At 40.8% G+C, this 25,779-nt stretch overlaps 1 protein-coding gene across 3 annotated transcripts in view; it reads left to right on the plus strand.

Annotated features, from left to right (window-relative positions):
• The window catches only part of DPP6 (dipeptidyl peptidase like 6), a 445,939-nt gene that overhangs the window by 91,283 nt on the left and 328,877 nt on the right, over nucleotides 1-25,779 (plus strand). The window contains exon 1 of one of the 3 annotated variants that reach the window (XM_015852841.2): nucleotides 20,977-21,852. The exons of the other annotated variants lie outside the window; for them this stretch is intronic. Coding sequence (XP_015708327.1) covers nucleotides 21,652-21,852 — 201 coding nt within the window. The 5' untranslated portion in view covers nucleotides 20,977-21,651. Of the gene's footprint in view, nucleotides 1-20,976; nucleotides 21,853-25,779 lie in introns of those variants that run through there. 3 annotated transcript variants of the gene reach the window in all.

The following is a 25,779-nucleotide window of genomic DNA, read 5'->3' on the forward strand; positions in this document are numbered from 1 at the left end:
AAAAACAACATTTACACAGGGAGAATATGAATGAAGTTTGTGAGCAGACACTGTTTTCTGCCTGTAGGAAATGCAATAAAAATACAAACCAGCTGGCTGAGCATTGGTTTGTGTTTTGACAAATCTCACAAACCGAGTATAAAATCACACATCTGCCTTCCTCCTCTCACTCCCATCTCCACCCTCCCACCCCCCAGCTTGTGCATCTTGCCTTTCAAGTATGCATGATTTCTTTCATGCTCTGTGACCCCATAGGATGTGTGTTCTTCAGCTGTAGCCTAAGATTCACAGCTCTCTTCTTTCATCAAGGTGTGATGTGTGGGGACACATCCACATCTGAAAGTATCCGCATCTATCTGTCACTGTAGATTTCATTTTGGTTTCTCCACTTGCTTGATTCTGAGTGTAGCAGACATTGTCAAACACTATTTTTTCAGTGGCCTGCCAGTGGGTGGTTTACCTTAATGCTTGTCTATGTGTGCACCTGCTTTCGGATATAGACACTCTTCGTTGCTTTCTTCATATTAGCTTAATACACTGAAAGAGGATTAAACTAGAAAACAATGTTCTTCCTGTGGGGAAAAAAATGCTAACTGTGGTCTTACCCTGTCCTTTCCATCAACTTTATGGCCGGGACTGCCTCTGTTTGCTTTCCTTTTGCATTCCCCAACAAGTGATTTCACACTTACGTAAAGTTCTAAGTGTTTTTTAAGGATCCTTGCAGTTTTCACAGCCCTCAGGTCAATTGGTCTGTGCCTAGCAGTTTCAGGAGTGAGTTAATGGGAGAAAATCAAAAGCGATCATGCTCTCAAGTCAGATATGGGATGGAGACCAGATATCTTTGTAACATGAGGATTTGCAGACATTTAAGATGAATTAGTTATTCACATTCATGTGTGTTTGTGGTGACTTTGTGGTGTTTTCATGCATACTACTGGAGTGCTAATGTGTGCAGTTAAGAAACCATACTGGGTTCACTTTAATGCTGGCATATATGAAACTGTGCTAAATCAATGTTGGACAGTGATCTGATTAGATTCAGTTTAGGTGAGACTCAAAGCATTCCCTTTATTTGAACACCATGGTGTCTCTTCTGTTGTTTCTTAAAGCTATAAGTCTCCATTCATTTATCTTAAGGTGTCCAAATGTCTGATTATTCAGAGCTACTCTCTCTCATCATTGCCTTGTCCATCTGTGGCCACATTGCTATAATAGCCACATGAAACAGTCTTAAATATCTTCACAGTATTTTTGTGTCATAGGACAGTATTGATTTCCACTGAGGACCCTGACAGACATAGGGCAGTTCAGAATTGCTCTCATTGGATGTAAACATTTGCAGGGTAGGCACCTTACATTTGGACTGGTCACCCCAGCTGCCTGCTGAGGTCTGTGATGACCTATGATGAGTGTACATACGGAAGCTTACAAAGAGCTCTTCTCTGTATGACATAGGTAATGACATAGGTACTTGAGTATCTCCTAATCTGAAATGGCTGTTAATTATAAAAGGTGCCTCTTTAACTAGATCTTAGCTATAAATGTACACTGTAGGTTCTTGGAGGTGTGAAAGAAAGCTCTAATCCCTGCAGGTCAAGTACTAGGAAAGTACTGAATTAAAAGTGGACTATGTAGTTGGTTTATAGGAAGAATCCGATGCAAACTGTTGGCTTGAGATCCTTCTGTCATTGCTTTTGTGTGTGTGACACTGCAGAAATCAATGAAGATATGTGTTGAAAATGGGCACTTGTGGTGTACTGAGCTTTATAATTGTGCATTCATCTAAATATTGCAAAAGAAATGTTGAATTATGCAGAAGGAAATCTGTATTTCAGTAGAATGCTTTACAGTAACCTATCCAACCTGTTTGCACAGTAGAGGACGATTTGGAAGTGGAAAATCTTTAGTGTTGCATTGAAATGCAGGACCTCTGTGCCTGCTTGAATGTTTTATTGCATGCTGTTAGTGAAGTTATATGAAGAAGGAAGACTTAACCGTGTTGCTATCTGGAAACTCTGAGGCTGGTGCTTGATATTGATTTAGTCATTCTCTAAAAGAACACTAAAAATTATGCCTGCTGCAGTTGTTATTCTTTCATCGTAAAGCCTTTATTGAGCGGCCTTGGCCTGCAATGCTAATGGATGGAGCACTATTAAGCTCACTCCTCTTGTAGGTCAAATGAAGCCTTATCAAAGTTTAGTAGTTGTTCAATGTGTTCTTACTTAGTGATCATGCTTATAGGTTACCTGGGTAGGTGAAATGCATGTTGCAACTGCTGAACATGAATAAGGATTTCTGGTATCAGTACTGTGCTATCAGGTACTCTAATGTAAATGCTGTTTTTCTTCCATGTTTTTCAGAGTGTAGAAAAATCGCTCATTAGTGGTTGTAAACCACCAAATTAACAGGTCAGATAATGACATCTTTGTATTTGTGTTATGTGGCATCAATAACAAATGTCTTTTAACAGCTTAAATGTTCTTGAGGGTCTGATCAAAGCTCCATGTCAACAGACCCCACAGTACTCTATTTCCTTAGAGTCAGATATTAATTTAGCTAGATACCCAATTCATCTTGCAGATATTATTGATCTGTTATCACAGGAGCTTTCTTGCTTTGAATGTTTTGTTCTCTATTTTGTCAAAAGCAAGAAGCAGTGATAAACAGTGCCCTGAAAGCAGGACTGGATTTGGTTGAGAAATGTACCCATGCAAGAGAGTCCATAGATGAAGATATGGCTGGTATTTCTGTTGATGCTGGCGTCCATGGTCTCATGGTTAATTCATAGGGAAGATGTTGGGTCAAAAAATTTGGATTCTTTTGTTGAGGGAGCTGGTAGGCTTTTAATGTTAGTGAAAAATGGAATTAGCAACATGTTAAAAGTTTCAGATTCTTAATGTCTTTATTTCCTCTTCGACTTTCGAAGGACATCTTCCTATTTTGCAGCATTTTATTTCTTACTTACTAGGAAGAGACTATTTTCAGAGAAATCAGGAGTATGGAATTATAGAATTAATTCCTTAAGTCTATAGATTTATATTTTGTAGTCCATATAGTCTGTGGTTAGAAGCATATTGTATAACATTGAAACACTGGTATTACAGTACATTATTTAAATGGCCACTTGTGACTGAAGGTTGTAACTGTTGAGCACTCGATGTTTATCTGCATATGTGAGTGTGTGTGCTGTGTAGAATCAGCATCTATCTCTTGATAAAATAGCCATAAGCTTTTCCTGTACTTGAAATGCTGTGCATGCACAGGGTTCCAATTTCTGTCATTTTCACTTGTTGTGAATTTTTTTCCTCTGGAACAACTTCTCATAATGTAATCAGGCACCATATGTGAAAAATTGTTGTGACTAAGAGCCTTTAGGAAGTTAGAGAGGGGCTCCTTGTTGTGATGCTTGTAAACCATACATTTAATATCAATGTGTATCTAAGAGCAAGGAGAAATCTGAGACAGGGAGAAAGAATAAACACTAATAAACTTATGTTAAAACTAGTAAATTGAAATTCTCAAATGAAATTAGTGTCTTAGTTTTCACAACCTTCTGATTGCATTTAGATGTTTTAGTGGACAACTTAATGGCAAGAGTTATTTTGTCTCTATCATGGGTTTCATTCTGCCTGTGTTTGAGATATGCCACAGAAACATAACAAAGGCATTTGTCTGTTCTTGGAAGTCGATGATGAGCCTTGTAGTCAATGCCATACTTCTTTCAGTGAAGAAGATCACGCACACAGAGGGAAATAAATCTCCTTTATGTTTTCATAGTCTTATAGCTTCATACTTCAGTTGATGAGGTGACCTACTTAGGGGAAAAAAAAAAAAAAAAAAGCAGAAAGACAGTAAAAGAGAAGTAAAGGACTAAGGAGCAATAACCTACTGTAGATTCATGGAGCGTCACAGCAGAATAAACTGATCACTCTGGTTTCTGGAGATGTGATTCTGATTGCTTTCTGCTTGGGGCTTCTCACAGCTTTGCTTGCAGGGATCCTATGGAAAGTGCATTGTGTCCAAAATGGCAAATTCCTTTGATTAGCAGGTAATGTGATCAACTAGGCAGAGGGCATAGTGGTATCAGGAAGGAATTTTACTCATAGTTCTATGACTGATTTTGCTGGATTCTTGTTAGTTCTTTTCTTACTTTCTGAAGGCTGTAAGCTCTTCAGAGCCAAGTTTGGCTTCCATTGCATATTTGTGTGTTGTCTTGCACACCAAGACTCTGATCATTGCTGGAGGTTTCTACTCCAATGGTGCTGAAATAAATAATAAATTCCATTTTTCTTTTATACTTCTAACACCACCTCTGTTGATATTTCCCTACTTGTGCTCAGGTATTTGACAAGATGTTGAGATATTTCAGGAAATAGACACCGTCCTTGCTTACCAGTTATCCTGCTGATGTTAGCACAACTCTACTGGCTGCATTGCTTCCATCAACATTGCTTCCATGCAGCCCTCTTAGTACATCAGTTTTCTGCATTGCTTTGCTAAAAGGAAAGTAGTGCAATTCCAGATAGGAAAGAACAGTGCTCCTTAATACAAGATTGTGGCACTGAACATGTTTAATTCATTGATATATGAGAAGGCCACCAGACTTGGGGATCCTTCTGCCCTTTTGGCATGTATTATAGGCAATTGCTTTTTATGTGCATATTTGCTCTTCAAATGGAAGAAATTTGCCTACTGCAGATGGTCAGTTCATTCAGCCTCATTTCTCAGCTTGCATATATAAGGTTGGGCGGGGAAGCTGAGCAATGAAATAGTATTCTGAGCCTCTCTTTTATAGGTCATCAGCAAGAAGCAGGTTTCTGAAAGATTAAAGTGTATTTTATAGCTATAATACGCCATATATTTTACTGCACTAATGAAATGACTGGTGGAGCTTGGAAATATCTGTTATACCCACTTGGTCCAGTCATGGCAGACATGTGTGTGAAATAGGTAGAATTCAGAGTGCATCGGGAATGTGAAATACTCCTCTATTGTCTAAATAGGAAAGCTTACTGAGATATCAAGCAACTGCTCATTTAAGCAGCATGGTGTGCTTGTTCATTCTGTACAAATATATTTGAGAAATCACGTTTCTGGTGTAAATAATTTCAGAAATGAACATAATGTCTCATAAATGTTCCACTCCTGTAGCCAGTACCTACCTGGGGTGAGTTTTCCAGTATTGCAAGAATGCCCTTCTTCTTTCACCACCTGGATTTGTACTATCTTTTAGAATTGTGCAAAGATTGCCTTTGTTATTAGTGAGTTTTGGATCAAGCCTGAATTCCAGCTTTAGACTGCCACAAACAAGAGTTCAGAAGCCTTGTATTCTGTCTGTGCTTAAATTCCAGCCATGCCATGCCAGTGAGGAAGCAGACAGAGGTGTTACCTGTGTTTTGGAAGGGAGGAATTATATCTAATCCTCTTTGCACAGTGTTGATGTTTCACTTGTCTTGTTGATACCTGGATATGTGTGGGCAGGTATTTGTTATCCTGTCCCAGGCTAGCTATGGAGACGCAGAGATTTCAAGCATTTGGCTTGGCATGGCCAGCCCAGGAGCTTCACTGGATGTTACAGAGGATGCCAGTTATGACCTATGTGCCTGGAGTTGATTCAGTACAAGGGTCGCGCTTGAAACATTGAGCTGAGATGAGCAGAAAACCTGACCTGTGCGCCAACTAAAAGCTAAGTCAATTGGCAGTCTCTTCTCCAAGAGTCTACATTCTCTTTCTAATCACAGATCTGAGAAAGCCCGTACTTAAAGAACCTGAGTTTTCCTTCCTCTTGCGCTGAAGCAAGTGGCTGGCTGACTGGGTTTCTGTGAAGCTGATCACTTGAAAGCTGTCGAAATTGTATTGAGTGTTTAATGATGTTAGGGCACTGAGAGCCACAGGGAGGCAAATTTGTTAATCATTTTAAATCTAAATAAATAAATAGTCACAGTATATGCACTATTTCTATTCTGATCTTTATAAATTACCCTTTCTTGCACAACTTGTCTGCAGCAATGAGCAAAGGCACAAAGCATCTCACTTATTTGGTACGTTGATTTTAAGAAATGGATGCAAATCATTCCATGCTTTCTCAACTCTCCAGTAAACCTAGAGACAGGAAAGTATTGAGCAGAGAAGGACTTTGCCAGTGTAGTACACATGGTTGAGTAAAGAGCATTGTGTTTAAACACACGTTTTCTTACCAAAAACTGGGTAGCTTGCTGCAGTTCTAGCTTCTTGCTTCCCCTTCCCTCCAGCTGTTAATTATTCTTCTGGTTTAGATCTTAAGGGAGGCATTTTTTATCTTTTCCTATTTCTGTTTTGGTGAAACATTAACAATCTCTTACTAATTGCCTCTGCTAATTAGCTCAACAGGAGCTGTATTCCTGCTCTTCTAGTGAAGCCGCAGAGGGAGAATATGGAGCAGAAATAACACAATCACTTCATTGTCACCTTATTATATGAGCTGCACAGAAACAGAGTAAAAGTGTGATAGATCAATGCAGAAAATGCTCTGCTCAGAACCAGCCTGTGGGAGTGCAGGTGCTTTGGGGCATTCGCTGTCCTTCTGTGGAGAAGTTTGTGGTGTTTTGCAGGAGGCCGTAGTTCAGTGTTGACACTGCTGTCAGTCTCTCCTGTGTACACTGACTCAAAGCAATCGCGTTCTCTTTGGAATGGAATATTTCAGCGTGAAGGTTTGAATTTGTGCATAGAAAACCAGAATGGTTTAATATGTGACAGGCATTTATTATTTGTCATGAGTGCTTCCAGGCATCTGCTGTGCTACCAGTTATTTACAGAAGGAAAATTAGAAACGTTACCCAGCAAGTTACAGTATAATGGAACTGAATGAAATATAAGATTTGAGTGTGCAATAAATAATAAGATTATTTATTGAAAAAAATTAAGTGCTTCTAACACTTATCTAACAGAAAAGATCCTGCAATGACAGACATAATAAATATTCCTTTTCTGTAGTGCTATTTCCAACATGACATAAATCCTCACTAAATAAGATGACTGAAAGAAAGAATAGAGTTATGGAAACGCGTGACTTATGAGAAAATGATATTAGTTATTCTAATGTAAAAGAATTTCTCACACTTCTAGTGCTGACCTTTTCCCACTGAAATATGTTTATGTCACTTGTTCGTTGTTAATAGTTTCAACTGTTCTGGTCTTTGATTTCACAACTCTTTATCTTGAGTGTGTGTATTGAAGTAACTGAGACCATCTTCTGCAATGCGAAAGACTGATCATTTTTCACGTGTAGATGTAACTGGGACAAATGTCTGTCCTTGGCATCTGGGTGCCTTCCTACCATTAATCTTCACATCCCCCTCTGGGGTAGGTGGAGATTAACGTGAATGCATTTTGTTCCTTAAACTTAAACAGAATCAAAGCAGCTTGCCCAAAATTTAATCCCGGTCAGATTTAAGTTTATTGGAGCCAAAATACATCACTTGGCTGATAGCATGATTTTACTCATTGTGGAGATGAGAGTCTGTAATCAGGAGTTCCTGTCTGCACAACCCACAGCCAAATCACTTTCCTGCGATCTCGTTGCTGATTCTTTCTATGTGTGTAGGCCAGGCTGGAGCTCTGTATAAGCCAATGCAAGATCAACTCTTGCTTTAAATGAGGCCAAGATGGTATTCTACCTTCTGCTATTTTTACCTTTACAAAAGTCCTCACAGCAGTTCTCTAACTTGGAAGGAAAAAAAAATGAGAAAAAAAAGATGTGTGTGTGTGTGTGTGTGTGTTGGAGAAGTTTATCTGACGTTTATGACCTTGTTATAGGCAAGTAGGTGAGTCTTGTGCTAATGTTAATTATGGGTAAGGGCATTCATAGAGATATTTAAAAGGTTACCTTTCTCAGAGGAATAATCAGGGCACAGTCTGCAAAGTAACAGAAACTTAAAAATAACTAGTTGAACAATGCATAGTAGGAATGAATAGGCTATACAAAAAAACACATATAAAGTCAAGACTGTCTGCCTATTTCTAACACAATAAAAAAGAGGAATATTGACATATTGGCTCTAATTTTAGATGTCCTAGTAAAAGAATGTTTTGCTACATAGGTTTATGGTTTGCTGCTGTCCCTGTAAAGATTCTGCAGTATATTTTTCTCAATCTCTCTCCCTATTTTTTTTTTAACTTTTTATTTTCCTAATGCTGACTGCTATGATACAGGGGCCAAATGACTCCAGTGCATTAGCAGGCTAAGGCCAAAGAAGTGTGTAGTGAAGCATATCATTTGCAGAATGAATTTCTGGCTCTTGCATACCTCTCCATGATGCATTCTCTCGCATTTTATTGCTTTGTTTTCCTTTTCTGTGAAAGCAAGTCAGGAGGTGGATGCAATGGGTAAAGATGCTCATTGAGGGTAGAGCAATCCTCTTAAAATGAAGACCATTCCTTATCTATTTGGGTACAGCCCTGGGAGAGGCATGCTCTGGATCAAGGAGGCAGAGGGTATTGCCTTGTTGAACAGTAACCCAAGGGAGAATACATAGAAGAAGACTGAGACTGTACCTCTCATTCTGTATTGCTATTCTTAGTACTCTCCTGTTCGTAGATTATCTTCACTCCCGCATCAGGTCATCCTTGCTCTTTTTGCTGATTGCAACCCTTTGATTTCTAGACCAAGATGCAGGTTGCCATCATCATTTTCCTTTCATCTGAACACATCCTAGCTGGTACCCAGCAGAGAGATTAGAGCTGAATGGGGACGCAGGTTTCAAGACTTCAAGAACTTTGATGCTGCAGTTGGGATAGGTAATCCATCTTTGGGATGTCTGCAAGTCATAGAATAAAATCAGTTTGTGACAAGCAAAACAGTTTTTTTGTTATTTATTTTAGCTTCTTTATTTTGTCATCCTTCATCGGCATTTCAGAATCATTTCAGTGTTACATTCCGTTTGAAATTCTGCGTTTATATCTTCTAGCCCTAAGTAATAAATCCCCCTCCGTGAATGTTTTTGAACTGGGAATATTGTTTTGAATCAGCCCTTTTTCCATCAGCAGTTTTAACTTCAATGGTTCAGCATTTTCCAAGGGTATCATCAAATACTTCCCAACCAGCTCTCTATGGTATCTAATAAGACTCAGATGAAGGGATGTGCGTTCCAAGCCAAGCACATTTTATGTGCAGACTCTGTGCTTTCACATATTTCACAAATAGACGGATTTCATAAGTCTCTTTCAACTTCATTATTATCTCTCCTTTTTTTCCCCCCATGTTTGTAAATTCTCATGAGCAAATGACTCTTATGATAAAAGGACGGTAATAAAAAATAGGAGACTCCTCTGTAATGTTTGACTCAGACTCTCCGTTTAGATTGCTGTGGCTTTTTTTTGAGTCATTATCTATTGTATTTTGGTATCGCTTTGTGTTTTACTGACTATTCAATATATTTCCCACAGAGACTAGTTCTGTATGTTTCCTGTAGTGAAGACTATTCAAAAAGCCTATAATCCTGTAATAGTTTATAGCAAAATCAATCGGTATGCATTGGAAAAACGTTCTCTTCTGCTGCATTAAAGGAAAATGGGTGTACAGAGCTGAGAATTTCTATTTGTAATGAATTTTTTGAAGTTAGAAAAGTGTGTGCTTGTGTCATCAAAGGTTCTTTTGTTCTGCTTAATTTCTTTTTTTTTTCAACTCTTTTTGAGGAGAATTTATCACTTTATTTTATCACTTTAGTTCAGCCAGGAAAGTTTTAGGGTTTAAACTTTTATTTTAGAGTGAGATCTTCTGTTCCACCCCTGTATTTTGTGTGGATTTAGCTCTGCATTTTCTGAGTGCCTGCATGGAAGTAATTAAGTGAGTGATTGTTCTGTAGCTCAGTGTGCGGTACCTGCCCGGTAGCACATCTTTGAGTTAATATTTAAGAACTACTGCAGCACCCTCAAGTGGCGATGCTGATCTGTATTTACAGTTCTTTTCCTAATGCTTTATTTCTGGGTTATGATTCATTTTAATGTTTTGGGCTGACCTGGTGTGATATGATCAGAGCCTGCACTCCTTCTTCAGGTAAAACTTCTGCCAAATCCAATTAACATTAACATTAGAAACTGCATAGGAGGCTTAGGAAAGTTTTCCTTGGATTGCCAGATGATTTTGTGTAGAGCATAAAGCATTCGCCATACTTGCAGTAACTCCAGCTTTTCTGTCAGTTGTGCTGGAATAAATAATGCTGAGTGCCTTACAGAAAGAGAAACCAGCTGCTATAGGGCTTTTTCTCAGGACTGCAGTTGTATATGCCCTAAGAGGCATCAGCATTACGAACCACACAAATTGCTTCAGCGTCCCTCACCAACAGTGACATCTATTGTAATGACTTAGGAGATGTGCTCTCTCCCAGACAAGTTTTCCTGGCTTTACTGGGAATTTCTGTTATTTCAGCTTGTTTGGTTGTTTGTTTTTTTTTCCCATTAGCTACCTATTTTAAGCAGGCATAGTGCTGTACCAGATGAATGGTGCAGGTCTGAGGCCTATTGCTTCCACAGTTAGCAAGCATCGACTCTCTCCTGATGCTCCTCTTAATTCTGCTGAGATTTCTTAGTGCTTATAGAAAAGAGAGCCATTACCTCCTACAATAAATGGTCGTAGCATGAAGTCTATGCACTCTTGTGCCCCTGGTATGGACTTGCATGAGCAAATCACTTAACTCTGCTGGTCCTCAAAGGTAAAACATCAACAAGGAGTTTTATTTCAGAAGTTTACTGTGGGTCCTAATGGATGTTGTCTCCACTTTAAGGGCCTTAAGTGAAAACAGATATCAAGATGCTTGCTCTCATGTCCCTTGTAATGGTGTGTGCAGGGCAGAGGGCACAGACAGGTGGCAGTGGGAGTGCTCCCTCTGCTCCAGAGCTGCTTTGTGCAGTCTCTGCTAATTCTGTGGCTTAGCAGGATGGCACAGCTCCTTATTTACCACTGCAGTTTCCAGCAGGACTGGTGTGTTTTCTGCATCCAGCTCAGAGAGCAGGCTTGACAACCACTGTAAACAAAGCAGTTTTGCTTTTAGGGAGTTGAAAGTGACCCAGGCTTTTTAACATTGCATTGATCCCAATGAATTCTCATCCTATTTTGAAGAAAAATTTAATCTAAATTTTAAATAAAATTGTTATTTCTTTTTACCCTCTCTCTGAGATATTTAATGTTGGAAATAGAGATCACTAGTCTGTGATGCTCTGTTCTTTCCTCACCTCATTCTTTTTCTTTCTGGCCTCTCCTTCCCATAGAAGTCTCACCTCATTTAAAGTGTACCATCTAAGCTGTCATGCATGTAACAGACTGCACTGTGTTCACATGAGAAACAAGTCAGCAGAGGGCAGGGTCTGAGAGCAGTGAGTCTCCAAAGGGATATGATAAAGAAATGATGTCTGTTTCTAATCTAAAGTAGATAATAGACACAAATAATGTGTGATGAAGCATATTTGAAATAATGGTTGTGCTCTCATCTTAAAGGCCCACTGTCAGCTTAGAAGTCACATTGTAAAGATATCTTTTTTCTTTTTTTGTTAATACATATAAACGCACTACCAGTAATGTATAAGAGCCTGTGAGAAATTGCTTTGTAAACTTGCCTTAGGCTGCTCCTAAAATAAGTGAAGTGCCATCAGACCTCTCTCACTGTGGCTGCAGCTCTGAGCTGGGATGTATTGGCAGCCTGCATTGCAACTGACCCACAAACCTACTTTATAACATTTGGGGGCACATGTGAGCCTTGTAAGGTAGAACAACATGTGGCTTCTAACACCAGTTAAATTAGGTGGCCTGGCTAGGGATTTGCCTGTCACAATGTGCTTGTGGCAGCATGGTTGCGTATTGCAAAAGGTTTATTGTCAGCAGGAGTGGTAATGCATTTGGAACAGGCTGCCCAGGGAGGTGGCGGGGTCACTGTCCCTGTAGGGGTTCAAGAAAACGATAGTTAGACTGAGAGATGTGGTCTGGAGCGGTTGGTTGACTTATTGATCTTTCCAACCTTAATGACTCTATGATTCTAAGGGGAGATGGAGATTCAAGCAAGATTCCCAGTCGAGTAAGCCACAAGGATGATTCTTGGCCATAGACAGTAAACCTTAGAGGCATTACAGAAAAAGCATTGCTTCTCTACAGCGTCCTGGGAAAAGCAGGCCAAAGATGAAATTGTTGGTTGTTTATTTAGAAATAGGTCTCGATGCGTGTTCTAAAAGTAACACTATTTTGGGAATAAAAGACCAGAAAATTGCAAAGATTTCAGCTCCTTGTGTGTATTTTCTTTCATTTTTAATACAAAGAAAGCACTGAGTTTTTCAAGGTGAGGAAGATGCCTTTGACAGTAAAATCCCAGCTCACTTAAATTTTCATAAGTGCAATATGATGTTGCACACGTTCTAGCCCAAACAGTTTTGTCCCTCTTTGGGGTCTCTGTCCCACTTTCTGGATACATCATCTCTGTTTTTCACCAAATGTTTCCACTTCTGACAAGTTGTTGCCTGCCTTTGTCATCATGTGCTGCTGCTGCTTGTGCTCTGTTCTGTAGGACTTGTATGTGAGCAGATGACACAAGTAGGCCATACTAATTGTTTCAAGGCGTCACCCACTTCCAAAAATACCAAGCAATACCAATATAAGAATTTGTTCCTTTGGATGGAAACTCTCTTTTCTCAGTAAAGGATATTTTCAAGGAGTTTATTATCCCCAGAATTTCATGATGGTTGGACTCATCCGACCTTAATGATTCTATAATTATCAAGAACCTTAAGTTGCAAGTGAATGATGCTGCTGTTTCTGTCTGCAAGTTGCTGATGGGGCTCCTGTAGGCGAAACAAGTGGACTTCCAACAGAAATTGTTGCTGCCTTAAGTCACAGCATCTTCATTGTTTTGTTGTTATTGTTCAACAGTTGCTTTCAGTTCTGGTGCACTTATAAAATGCAGTGCTGTCTGTGTTTCTGAAGCTTGTTGATGTCATCGCTGCAGAAATCATGATGGGCACAAAGGTTGTTTTATGGAGCTCTGATGTGACATTTTTAGCTGCCTCGTTGCTGCTTGTCTGCTTTGTGGAAAGGAACAAGAGGCTCTGAATACTGCTTTTTTTCTTGCATAACTTGAAGAGCATTAGATTTTTATTCAAATGGAGAAGCAAATCAGACTTCTTTCAGACTTCTGAAAATATCAGTTGCAGTTTTGCAGGATTGCCTTTGCTACAGTTACGCTCATATCGTTATGAAGCAGCCTGTATTTTCTCGATTAGCGGAGCACTGAATTGCTTTTGTCATTGCAGTGAAATTACTGAACACCTCTGATGCGAGTTTTCACACCTGCTTTAATTTGGTGCACTTGGCATGCTTTTATGATTCCCTGGCACACGCAAATAAATGTACGTATTGATCCAGGTCCAAATTAGCAAGTAATAAAACACGCATGCTGTTTACTTGTTTTTAACATTATTTAGCAAGCCAATAAGATCTACCCTGGCTTTACTAACAACTAACAATTAAATGCCCCTAAATTTAGGTACATGCAGAAAATATATGAAGATGAGTGAGAATGTCCAGTGGAATTGTCCAAAGCAGTGTCTTGTATTGATTATGCCATCATTTATATGACTTCAGTAATTCCAGTGTATTCCAGTATCTTGTGTCACTAAATACCTTTGCAAAGCTGACCTCAGTGTCTGTTTGACATACTTTGGAAGACTGCGGTAAGGAGTTAAATTAATGTACATTTCAAAAGGTATCTATAATGAAAATCTCTCTTTGGGTACTGTCTTGTCTGTTGGTACTACACAACTGTGCTCATAAACCTCTCTTGAATCAGCAAGAATGTAATTTATTCATGTCCTGTTAGCATTCCGCTCTTGTCATTGCGCCTCCCACCTCTTGAAAACCGAATACAGTGTTTGGACAGCCATAGGTAATCCTGTATATTTGCTGTTACCTAATGGCAGTTGACATAAAGAATTACTAAACCTTTAAGAGAGCCTCAGTTGTTTTAGGCTTTGTGTCTTCACTAAGACAGATGAATTGGATGACTGGAATATTTTCATTTACAAAAACATAAATGAACTAGTAAGGTTTTTATCCTGATCAGATTATGAAGACAAATGGGTAGGAAAGCACATACAAATAGTGAAGTATCACAAACATCTACCAATGCAAATTAAAGTGAAATTTGAAAAGGGAATATTTATTTTTAAGGTGATTTTGAGGGGCGCTAAACAGCAGATCCAGAAGAGCATTCCATAATGTCCCTGCTTACAGACCACTTAGCTTCAGATGACTCAGGATCATTAGTCGCTTTCCTGTTCAGTTCGTATATATCCTGAAGTACCTATGGTGGCAGTTCTGCACATTGAAAACTGCCTTGAGAAGACAGGCTTTTCCCCATCTGCAGTTCTGAAGGGTGATAGAAACTGGACTAAATTTAACTAAAGATTTCAAGGTGTGCAGTCCAGAATTTATTCCTAGATACAACTAACATGCTCACAGAATGGGGTTTTCAGCACTCCTTAGTTTGTACAGTGCTGTATGTGGAGAATATTTCAGCCTCTGAACTTGTGTCAAACTAGAGGAAGAAATTTTATGCTTGATGGGCCAGGATGTAAACATGGGATTGGAGAAGTATTTTGTTACCCTAGTGGTATCTAGCCTTTCTGAGGTGTCTGTCTCCCTCCATATGCTTACTTCTCTGTGTATTCATATTTCTCTCTGAGTTCTTTCCTTTAGCTCTAAGAGTCTAAAACCTGAAATTGTGTCATTACATCCCCAGGGGCTTTTATTCAGTCTATGTTTTTGTTCTTTTCTAACCAGGCAGAAAGCAGTCAATTTAGTGACAGGTAGTCCGAAGAGTCACGGTTCTGCTTAAAGGAAATCTCTATATTATAAAGAAGAGGTCCTTAAATGAAACCTTTTTGTCTTGTCTGTTCCTTTAGAAGTCACTGGCATGTATTTGAAATGCTGAGTAGTTAAATCTCTTCTGTTTCTCTACAATTTGGAATGTTCAAGTGAAAACACAGAATACCCCAGGGTAAAGAAATTCTGTATCTTCCTGCTACTCTTTTTTGTAGTGCTGAATTAGAGAGGAATGTTGTCAGCTCCTCTTAACGTGGGCAATTAAGGATGCAGTTCATGAACATAAGGTGGAACAGGAACCTTGTGTATTTCCCTCACATGTGTTGCTGAGGATTATCTCTTGCCTCAAGATAGAGTCCATATGAATTAGCTGACTGAAGTGCCGGGGGATACTTGTGCAAAATGGTTGCTATTTTGATAGGCTTTCAACAGCCTTCTTTGCCTTTCTAACACTGAATTTATTTCCTTTTCTTACTGATAGCCTCTTTGAGAGACAGTATTAATCAAGCAAGCTGGTAGTTGTCATGGCATATCTGATTCAAACATCAAATACTGGCATGTTGCGAAGCAGAGAAGAATGTGTAGGGTGACCAGCAACACTAGCTAAGTCTTGCCTGGTTGCCAACAGCCCTTGGCACCCAGAGAAAAATGTATTTATCTCTAACTTTAGTGCTTAACTTCCTGGCTTGTCTTGAAGACATGGAATTGGGATCTCATCCTAATTTTTCTCAGGCAAAGCTTCAACAGACAGAATTTTAATTAAAAAAAGAAAGAGAATCTTCAGTGCAAATTACTCTTTACGTGTGTTGCAATATTAGGTCTAGTGATGGGCCAGGACCTCACCGTACTGTACAGCTGTTCAAACGCATGCATCTTAACCTTTTACTTGTGCAAGTCTGCTGCTAGCAAGACCTATCCATTGTTCCTGAGCGCTCCCTTCTGTATCTTTTTTTTCTTCCTTTTCTCTCTCCTGCATAACTTGCAAAATCATAAAAAACTAGGGATGCGAGAGACCTGTTCAGTCATATGGTTTATCCTTTTGCCAACTGGCAGGATAATTCCTTGCAGCACATTTTCTAGTACAGGCTATTTATAAAATGTCCTCAGCATTAGGACTTTCACCCGTTTCCTCTGGGAACAGTCGTGCTCACACCACCGGGAAGAACTTGCTGGTATTCGACTTAGTGTTCTTGGTTTAATTCAATTTAGTCTAGTCCTGTAGTAAGACCACAGAGCAAATGTTTATCCACCAGGTGCTGGAAGCATCCTCTGGAGAGGCTGATCCTTCTGAAAATCCTCTCATTGTATGGCTCCAATTAACCTTGTAGCACTGCAGCCCATATCTCTTTTTTCCAGACGTGTTGGTGCTTTGCATCTCTGCCAGCTGTGGTCCATTCCTTCTCTTATTCTTTGACTCCAGTGGCCATCCTCTCCTTTCTCTCTCAGCCCCCTTGGTGTGTCGCTGTGTCCATGCCTTTTCTTGGTACTTTCACTTTTCTTTCTTTGCTGCTCACCCTGGATCCACCTCTTCACCTGAACAGCCTTTTCTTCCAGCTCTACTCTGTTTTCTTCCCAAAAACTTGAATCCTGTAAGCCATCTTGCCTTTTATTCCCAGTGCTTGAGTATCAATGTTTTCTTGTCCCAGAGAGAGAGCCTTCATCTCCTTATTGAATTATTCTCAAAATGCCCAGAAAACCAGCTTTTCCAGCACTTACCTTTTTCTACTCTGGCAAACTGACTTGCATGTTTGTTTAGTTGTTGGATGTTTTTTTGTTGTTGTTGGTTGTGTTTTTCTTTTTTAGGTCATTTTGTTATGTTTCCTTATAGTTGTTGAGGATTAAGTTTTAGAGTAATCTCCATGATGCCAGAAAACTTCACTCTTTTATGTGTCAGGTTCACTTGCTGTCCAGTGCTGATTTCTGCAGAATTCACTCTGAGATGCTACTAGAACAAATAATGATATAAGAAAGTGTGCATACCAAGTCAGCGTACTAATTCCACAGTAAATAATGCCCCTCAGTCTCCAGCAGCCCTACTGTCACTTATCTTGACAAAATTATGTGCTTCCCCCAGCACAAACATTAGATCAAAATGAGCGATCAAGTATATCCTCAGGGGCTGCTGTATTGATGTATTTTGTCACAGCAAAGAGACTTTCTGTTCTGGTTTGGTTTGTGTTGGGTTTTAGATGACAACAGACAGCAGATATATAGATGGCATAAGCCTGAGGCGAGTGGAAATTCAGGAGTTGGAAGTGTTTATCTTGGTTAACAATAGTAATAGGTGTTAAAATGTTGCTTCTGTGGTGCCTGAAAGTTGCTATTACAAAAAAGTCAGAGGGATGTTAAACTTGTGTTAATAAATACCATTTAACTGTGCTAATAACTGTGGTCATTTTAAGAACAGATAATAATTTGGAGCTTCCTTGAGAGATATGAAAAGATAAGCTATCCCTTCTAACATTCCTTTAAAAGTTAATTAAAGGATAATCTCATATTTTTAAATAATAAAAACTGTACTTAAACTATTGGAAAATTGAATTTCTGTTAATAATTTTCTGCTAAGCAGCTGCTCTTGCCAAATTAGCCAGAAATACACTTAGTTCTTTGTGCAGCAAATTTGCTGTTATTTAAATGACAAGTTCAGGGTTTAAGCAAACATAAATCGCTTATTCAAAACAGAAGAATGGAACATGAAATAACTGCTCATAAGCATTGAATTCCCTGACAGACATTTAACAAATATATATCCAAGAGATGTATGGCTGAATTGCTTCTTTGCCAGTGCCATGATATGTCTTGTCCAAAAAGAAATCTTTTATGTCTAGTTTTAAAGGCAGGAAGGGTTTGGGTTTGACCTACAGTAACATTGCTGAAATGTGGGGATGCTTTTTGTTTATACAAGGTGGGAAAACAAAGTGTCATTTTTATCTGTGTGCTTTAGAGATGTCAGTAAAACAGTTATTTGCCAGGAAAATATCTTAAGTTAACACACTTTATTTTGATGGAAATGTCACTAGTTAGGAATGAAACCTCCTTGCAGAACTCTGAATACTGAATTAAATATACAACTATGAGGCACTTGAGAACACTGTTGGTTTTGAAATGCCTTGATTTCTATCTTGGGAACAGATTTCTATCTGTTTGCAGGAGCTAGGGAAATGATTTTCTTACATCTGAGATCCTTGTTTAAAGACCTGAATTTTACATGTGCATTTCTGAATTACTTCACTTCTTTAAACGTGTCTCATTAGGCAAGTTGCTTTGTGCTCAAATCTCACCTTTTGCTGTAAGGAAGCCACAGTTATTAATATAATGATAATTTATTGCCGTTTACCATTCTATCTCCGTGCTTTTTCGTTGTTTGCTTTCTTTTTAGCATCATCCTGCTTGCCATGCTTTGCCAGTGCGCACACTGTATGACAATGTCTGATCACATAACTGTGGTGGTGTAGAGGACTCTGGGCTCCAGGTTTTGCACAGGTGAACAGCAAATTAACCATGGAATTGCAAGCAGAGCAGAGGGCTTCCAGCACAGAGCTGTGACTCAGGAGCACTGGGCTGTGTCCTCCCCCAAGAGGTGGACAGATACCACAGTACATGCTCATAGGGGATGAGCTGCATCCTGAGATAGCTTGTGCACAGGCAGGTTCCAGAGTCCCTAATGAAATCATCCGGTCCCCTATGACTCAGAGTAATCCTCCTGCTTTCAATAATGTCTCTGGCAGACTGGTTCTGGCGGATCCTATTGCAGGGAGTTGGTTATTCAAGATATTTCTGCATCTCGCGGCCCACTCGGCCCTTCTGCATGGGGTCACTTTCACTGTAGCAGGGCTACAGAAACGTGGGATGCAGTTTCCAGTGGGAACCTTACGACGCCACAACTTTGCTTCTGCTGTCCGTAGTCTGTCATAGGGAAGAGAGCTGGAATCGGGAAGACCTTTAAATAGCTGTGATTATTTATTTCAGGGCAAATGAATCACAGCCCAGAGCTGCCTGATCAGGACTTTTGGTGGATGAGGACCATTTGGATGGTTGTTTTTCACCGAGCTTTTGAAGTATTTGACAACGCAGTTCAATGTTCCCTTAGTACAATTTTTCCATGAGCTGTGTATACACATACGTGCACAATATGTGTGTGCATGACTAGACAAATCTGATTATGTGAAATCTTGAATCTTACAAATTAAAAGCACAAGCAGAGTGTGTTTGGAACTAAACTGATCCTTCCTGATTCCAGCAGAATGTTTTCCTTTCTTTCTGTGCTTTCTGTGAGACCTTTTAATTCAGACATTTAATCTTCATTGTTTTTCTGCCTGGTGCTTAAGTGCCTTTTTGTGGTTTTCTTTGATTAGTCCTTTGTGTCCTAGTTTTCCTTAAAATTAAAAATACATTATTTCTTCTAAGTTGTTTTTCTTACTCCTTTGTGGTTTTGGGTGTTTTTTTTCTTTCTCAGTTAAGCTGCCACCAATTTTAAATAGTCATAAAGCCACCGTTAATGCAGCTCAAGATGAAACTTAGTGGAAATTACTGTCTGTATTTGTGTTAGTGAGTAGTCAGTTTGTGGCAGAAACAAAACTTAAGAGAGGGCCAAGTGGAAAGTTACCTCTGTTGTGATGCATGTTGCTATGACACAGAAGCTAGAACTTCTCTGAAGAGCATTGTGCGTTCATCTCTTTCTTTTTTTTAATTAAATGTCAGGATCTCAGTTCTGAAGATCAAAATGATTCTTCCTTTCAAGTTCCATCGGAAAGGAGACAGAGCATTTGTTTGTGTTTTCTCCCTGTGAGATAAGGTTCCCTTTTCATCTAAATGTTAAGACTTTTCATCCCCGACTTTGAAGATGCAAATAAAAAGTAGCAGATGAAACCATTTGGATGTAAGGAAATTTTTGATCAGACAGTTGTTGAAATCATTGGGAGGGAGGGGGGTAGCTACACTTCAGAATATAGTACATATGATCTACTTGGTTGTGGTTTGATTTTAAGAAGGAAGAGATTGAATATTTCAAAGATGATGTTTTTTTAGCAACTAAAACTTTAAGTAAGGATAGTGTAAGAAACATCTTAGCCCATTAAGTCTCCTTGCTGAAGTATAATCAAGTGTGTGAGCTGTTCATGTCAACTCAATGGATGGGAATGGTCAAGATCTGGCTTATGCAAGATGTGCTTCCCATAAGAGGAAGGGAATATCGCTGGCAAATCCAGAGGTCAAAGAAGAGGGTTTTGCTGTGGGAGCAAAAGAGGGGACAGCAACTCTGCCACTTCCCACTTTCCTTTCAACCTAAGCATCTGTTGCTATGGAAACCTCGGAGCCTAATGCTGGAGCAACAAGGATGGTCTCCCTGTGTCCCTGTGATGCCCGAGATGAGTGGCTGGACACCCCCAGCCCACTCCCGCTGCCCACTCGAGCCCATGCCCATTTTCTCCTGCGGGATCGTTGATGAGCAGCCGCTGCTCCCCGCCTTGAGTGTGCATAGATCGGGGCAAAAGGGATGGCGGTGGGGCCGGGAGGTGCTGCGGGCAGACCCCCCCCTGTCCCAGCATTACCCAGCCCGGTGCCGGGACCGCTTGTTTATCTCGAGCCGCTCCTACCGGGAGCCACTTTGGGCAGATATCCACAGAGGGGCGCTGAAGCACGTTTTAATGCAGCAATAACAAAAAAAAAAATAAAAATAAATGAATTAATACAAAAAATAGTAGGAGATAAGATTTACCGGATTTTTATTTATTTATTCATTTTTTTTTAAAGCGGCAATAATAACGTAAAAATAAATCCGTAGCTTCCTATTACCCATCATCGTGCAGAGGCAGGAGAAAGAGGGAGATGAAGGGACCGATGGCAGAGACCTGTGGGCACGGCTTTGGGGCGGACCCGGGCAGGGGAGGGCACAGGGGTTGCTTCGCCCTCCTTTCCCCTGCCCCCTTCCTTGCGAGTGGCTCCTTCCAGCTTCTGCTCTCTCCTCCCCACCCTTTTCCCTCCCCACCTTTCCTTTTCTCCCACAATCAGGTGTGTCTGTTGTGGTTTTTTTTTCCTTTTTGCTCTCCCTCCCCCCCTCTTTTTTTTTTTTTTTTTTTTTTTCCCCGGGAAAGAAAAAAAAAAAAAAAAAAAAAAAAAGAAATAACAAAAAAAGAGGAAGAATAAAAAGCAGGTGCTGAAAAGGAGCTGACTGTAGAAGAGCCCTCCCTCCCCAGAAGAGCAACGTGCTTTGAATGAGGCTTCCCAGCCTCTTCCACTCGTCTCACACACGCTGTCACTCTGCCTCTCGCTTTGCACACTGTTGGTATGCGACCTCGGAGGCGACTGCTCTGCCGCCTGAGCCTGGGGAGCCGCTGACAGCCAGCCATTGAGCCAACCCCCCCTTCCACCCCCCGATGGGTTTTTTTCCCTCCTTTTGCAAACACACACGCACACCCCCAAAGCATATTTAACGCTGATCCACTCAGGCGCCATTATCGGGGTTACGTCTCGGAGTGTTTTGGTTTTCTCTCTCTCTTTTCTTTCTTTTCTTTCTTTTTTTTTCCTATCACTGGATGGTGCAGCATTCCCGTGGCCTGTGGTGTTTCAGCTCGACTGCGTTTTCTTATTTGTTTCTCTCCTCTCCCCCCGGCGCTTCCCCTCTCCCGATCCCCTCCAATCTCCCTGGGCACCGAGGAGGAGCCCTCGCTCTCTCTGCCACTGATGTGGGACTGAGCCTCCCCCGCTTGTAGCATGCTGTAGCAAAAAAAGAAGAGAGGAGGGGGAAAAGAAGAGAAAGAGGGAGAAGCGGCTCTCTTTCCCTCCCTCCCCCTCGCTTCCCGCGGATTGACTTCATGGCTTCACTATACCAACGCTTCAGTGGGAAGATCAACACCTCTCGCTCCTTCCCCGTGCCCCCAGAAGCCAGTCACCTCCTGGGCGCCCAGTGCAGCGAGGAGGACGGCTCTGCTGGCAAGATCCCGCGTCCATTGCAACAGGAAGGCAGCCGGCCCCGCTTCCAGTACCAGCCGCGAAGTGACTGCGAGGAGGAGGATGTAAGCACCAAGTCGCTCGCGTTCGGCTCCGTTCGGTTTCGGGTGTCCCCATCGGGTGTGTGTGTGTGTGTATCCCTTTAGGTTTGCTAATGTGTCCTCTGTCCCAAGCCGGTCTTTGTTCTTTTCTTCTTCCCCTGAAGTGCTGGGGATGGAACGGGAAGGGGCCAGTGCAGAGCGGGGCTCGCCCTCCCTGTGCTGCCCCGTTCCTTCTTTCCTTGTGCGAAGTGGGGCTGGGGGCCACGAGGTCAGCACATTTGAAAGCAATGAGAGTGAATTCCAACCATCTCCTTCACAGCAAGCTGATGCTTCTCTTCTTTCCTTTCCTTTTTTTATTTTATTTTTATTTTTAGCGCTTATTCCATTTTTTACCCTTTATCACTCTCCCAGGACAGAAGTCTTTACCTCGTTCCTCCCTCCCTCCTTTCCCATCCGACTACCCCCGCCTCCAGTAGCCTGGCTGTAGGGAAACTTTTTAACCCCTTTGTAGCCATATTTGGAGCTCTCCCCTTTCCCTCCCCGCTGCCCCCGTGTGAGCTCCTGCAGGAAGAAGCAAACTTCGGCTGCACACTTTCTGCTCCCGCACTGCCTGAAGAGCAAAGAATTCAAAGGGTGCATCTGCATATCGCCTTAGTAACAAGTGACTCATTCAGGCCACTGCTGTGCCTGATGGAGTTAAACTTGCTTGGGTCGTTTGCGCCTAGTTCTCCCCTGAGGGTAAAGGGGATTTGGGGAGCGGGGAAGTGCGGGCTGCCAGTCACTGCAGGTGGCTCCTGGAAGCTGCTGTAGCTCTTGTGGTGGTCGGTTTGCAGAAGGTGTTTGTGGTGTTTTGCCACTGTGGAAGCACACAGAAGGGGATGCAGATGTCCATAGTTGGGAAGGATGTTTGTGTCGATTATAGATTGTTCTTGCTTGAGTGGGACTTTGTGGCAAGGTCCAGTTCTGGCTCTCTGAGCGTTTCCAGGAAAGGCACTGCCTCAAGCTGAGGTAACACTCCTGGCTCACTGGGAGGAGAGAATTTTGCTTGCAGGGAAACTTCCAAGGTCTGTTCATTAAGTCTCTGACCACTTTCCCCACCCCTTCATTAACACTTTTGTGCTCTGAAAGGCAAGTTCACTTTTCCTAGTGAAAAGGCAAGTTGGCCTTAACCACACCAGGGTGATTGCTGCTCTGACAGCACTGGCAGTAATAAGAAAATGAATTCATTTTTCCTTGCGAGTCACTGACCAGTGACAGTCTTGGAACTTCTATTCCATGACCCTGGCTGTGTGAAACCTGTCTCACTGTCAGGGCACGGGAACCCACCTTGGCCCTTCCCAGCGTGGCAGGAGACGTGGGGCCCTTCCTGACAATGAGCTGGGCTCTAGATGTCGCTGCGAGCCAGCTGAGTGTTGCCACCAGGGCTGGGCTCAGACACATTTTCCTCATTATTGGACTGTTTTAATTTTGCTTTCCTGAGTTTGGAGACAGCAGATGTCTGCATCTCTGATCCCCAGAAGCACTGAGCCGAGAAGGAAAGGATGCAGTTTAGCATGTGCGAGTGATTTCTGCTGACAGTCTCACAAATAATATTTAGAACAATAGTATTAAACTACTAGAGGAATAAAAGGGGAATTTATTTTCCTTGGTTTTTTTTCCTCTATTTTTTCTTTTATCTTCTTTTCATTTTTTTTTTTTTTTTTTTTTTTTTTCCTCAGGGGTTTGGAGGTGAGTGGAGAGCACTGTTGTGTAATATGATCTGTAAAGGGATAAGTGCTTGTCTAGGACTTCCCTACAATTGAATGCAAAAGGCATAGCCAGAAACAGATTTGGGACAACTTGTAAACAGATGTGGGAAACTCTCGTGGATTGCATTTAAAGGGGGCAGCGTGTCTGAGAAAGTTCAGTAGATCAGTTTGGACAGTTCAAAAGTACTCCTGTCCAGCAGAATATGGCCAGCTTAGGCTTGGGTGTTCTTTGGGGTTGGAAGGATGCAGAGGGGACAAAGTGGACGGACGTGGCCTTAGCTGTGCAGTAGGAACGGGTTCCCAGTAGGAAAACGAGGGCAGGGGGCGGTGGTGCTGTCCATGGTGCTGAATCCAGCTGCAGTAGCAATCGGCGGAGCTCTAAACTCGACCGGTCCCAACGCAAGGGAGCTGTCCGTGGTCCTGAACCTGATGCTGATGACACCTGCGTGGTCACGGCAGAGAGAAGGGTTTTCACTCCTGCTCCGTGTGGCATCAGGCAGGATTCTCTTCTTTCCTTGAAGAAAACCGATTAATGTAAACACTGAACATGAAATCTCCAAGGGAAAGGGAAATACGAGGCAGGTACCAGGGAAGGACTGTGGGAGAAGTGCAAAGAGGCAGTCACTTTGTGCAGGGTACCAGGAGCACGTGATGTTGCTTATCATGGGAGAGGATTTAACAAGATGGCACAGGATTTTTCTATGGTGGTTGAACTTCAGATTTCAGTTTTACACAGAGATAATAATGGCACACTCGTATTGTTGTTCATCCTTAAAGATTGTTCTAGTAGAAGAGCTCAGAGCTTAGAAATAAAGTTTTGTTTCTTGGCCACAGTTGAAAATACCAAAACAAACCAGAGAATCAGACTGTTCTGTTCTTAGCAGTGTTGTGTGATTAATAATCAGAAGATGACTGAGATTGTTTTATGTGTTACTAATGACAACTTTCCATACTGAGATCTGTGTGCAGCATTCAGTACTCTGTATTTAAGCACAGACAAAAACCTTAATGCAGTGCAAAAGACAGAAGCTTGCCTTTGAAGGTCACAGTATTGTTAGTAAGCATTTTGTCTACTGAAAATACTGCTAGTGGAAAAATACAAGACAAAACCTGCATGTAGTTAAAGAGGAAACAGTAATTATACATACAAGATAATTGTAATAATACAATAAAATATAAGATAAATACCTATATAATATAATGTTAGTATGACGTGTGCTAACTTCACTTTACAGCCACCATTAAGATAGGCATGGAATCGTAGTTTTTGTAATTTGAAAGTATTGCAATGTATAAGCCACAGCATTCTTTAGTATTTTCACTAAGTTGTACAGTATTTCAATTCATAGTATGCATGTGAGAAAAAAATATAGAGTGGACCTAACATATAAACAAAAACTGTGTTAAGAATTGTGCTTTTTAAAGGTTAAGCATTAGTCTGATCAGAAAACTAGGTTATCAGTGGTGAACTACATAGGTCCTATATGAATAACTCCACCCCCCAAAAACAAACAAACAAACAAACAAACAAAATCCAACAACAAGAAACATTTCCTGGTTGGTTTTGTGGCAGTATTGGTACTGAAGTTAATTACTGCAACAATGGTAGACAAATTTATGATGATATTTTAATTTTGTTTAGCTATAGATTTACTTTTTCACTGCCTTTATTTAGGTATGAGGAATGTCTCTGAAAACTATGTAAAACCTACTATGGCGGTATAGTACAAGAATACTAAGCATTTTGGTAACATTATTCCCCTTTTAAATCGATTAGCTTAATGCATGCCACGTTGTATTGTGAAGGGATTTTATCCTGGAAGTTGATTTGAGATTTTGTTCCCATAAAATAGAGCTTTTTCATTTCTTTTCCAAGCTTATTCTTCTTTGGCAACACAGTGATTAATGAGTTTAATTTTTGCAGGCAACTGCCAGGAGGTGCTGAGTAAGATGTATCATGCTGATTGTGTATAACTCTGCTCCTTTTAATTATTGGGATGATAACAATGCATTAATCAAGTACGTATGAAATTCAGCACTTTTCTCTCACACAGAATATTGATCTATTTTATATGGCGCCGACTATAAAATGATGATTATGAAAGTTCTTTTTAAATTAAATTTAGTATGATAAGTTATGTGTTAAGAATATGAAACTCTTCACTGGAACATAAAACTTTTCTATATAAAAACCCATATGCTG

The sequence above is a fragment of the Coturnix japonica genome, chromosome 2 (genome assembly GCF_001577835.2).
Source record: "Coturnix japonica isolate 7356 chromosome 2, Coturnix japonica 2.1, whole genome shotgun sequence".
In the NCBI taxonomy this organism is placed as follows: Eukaryota; Metazoa; Chordata; class Aves; order Galliformes; family Phasianidae; genus Coturnix; species Coturnix japonica.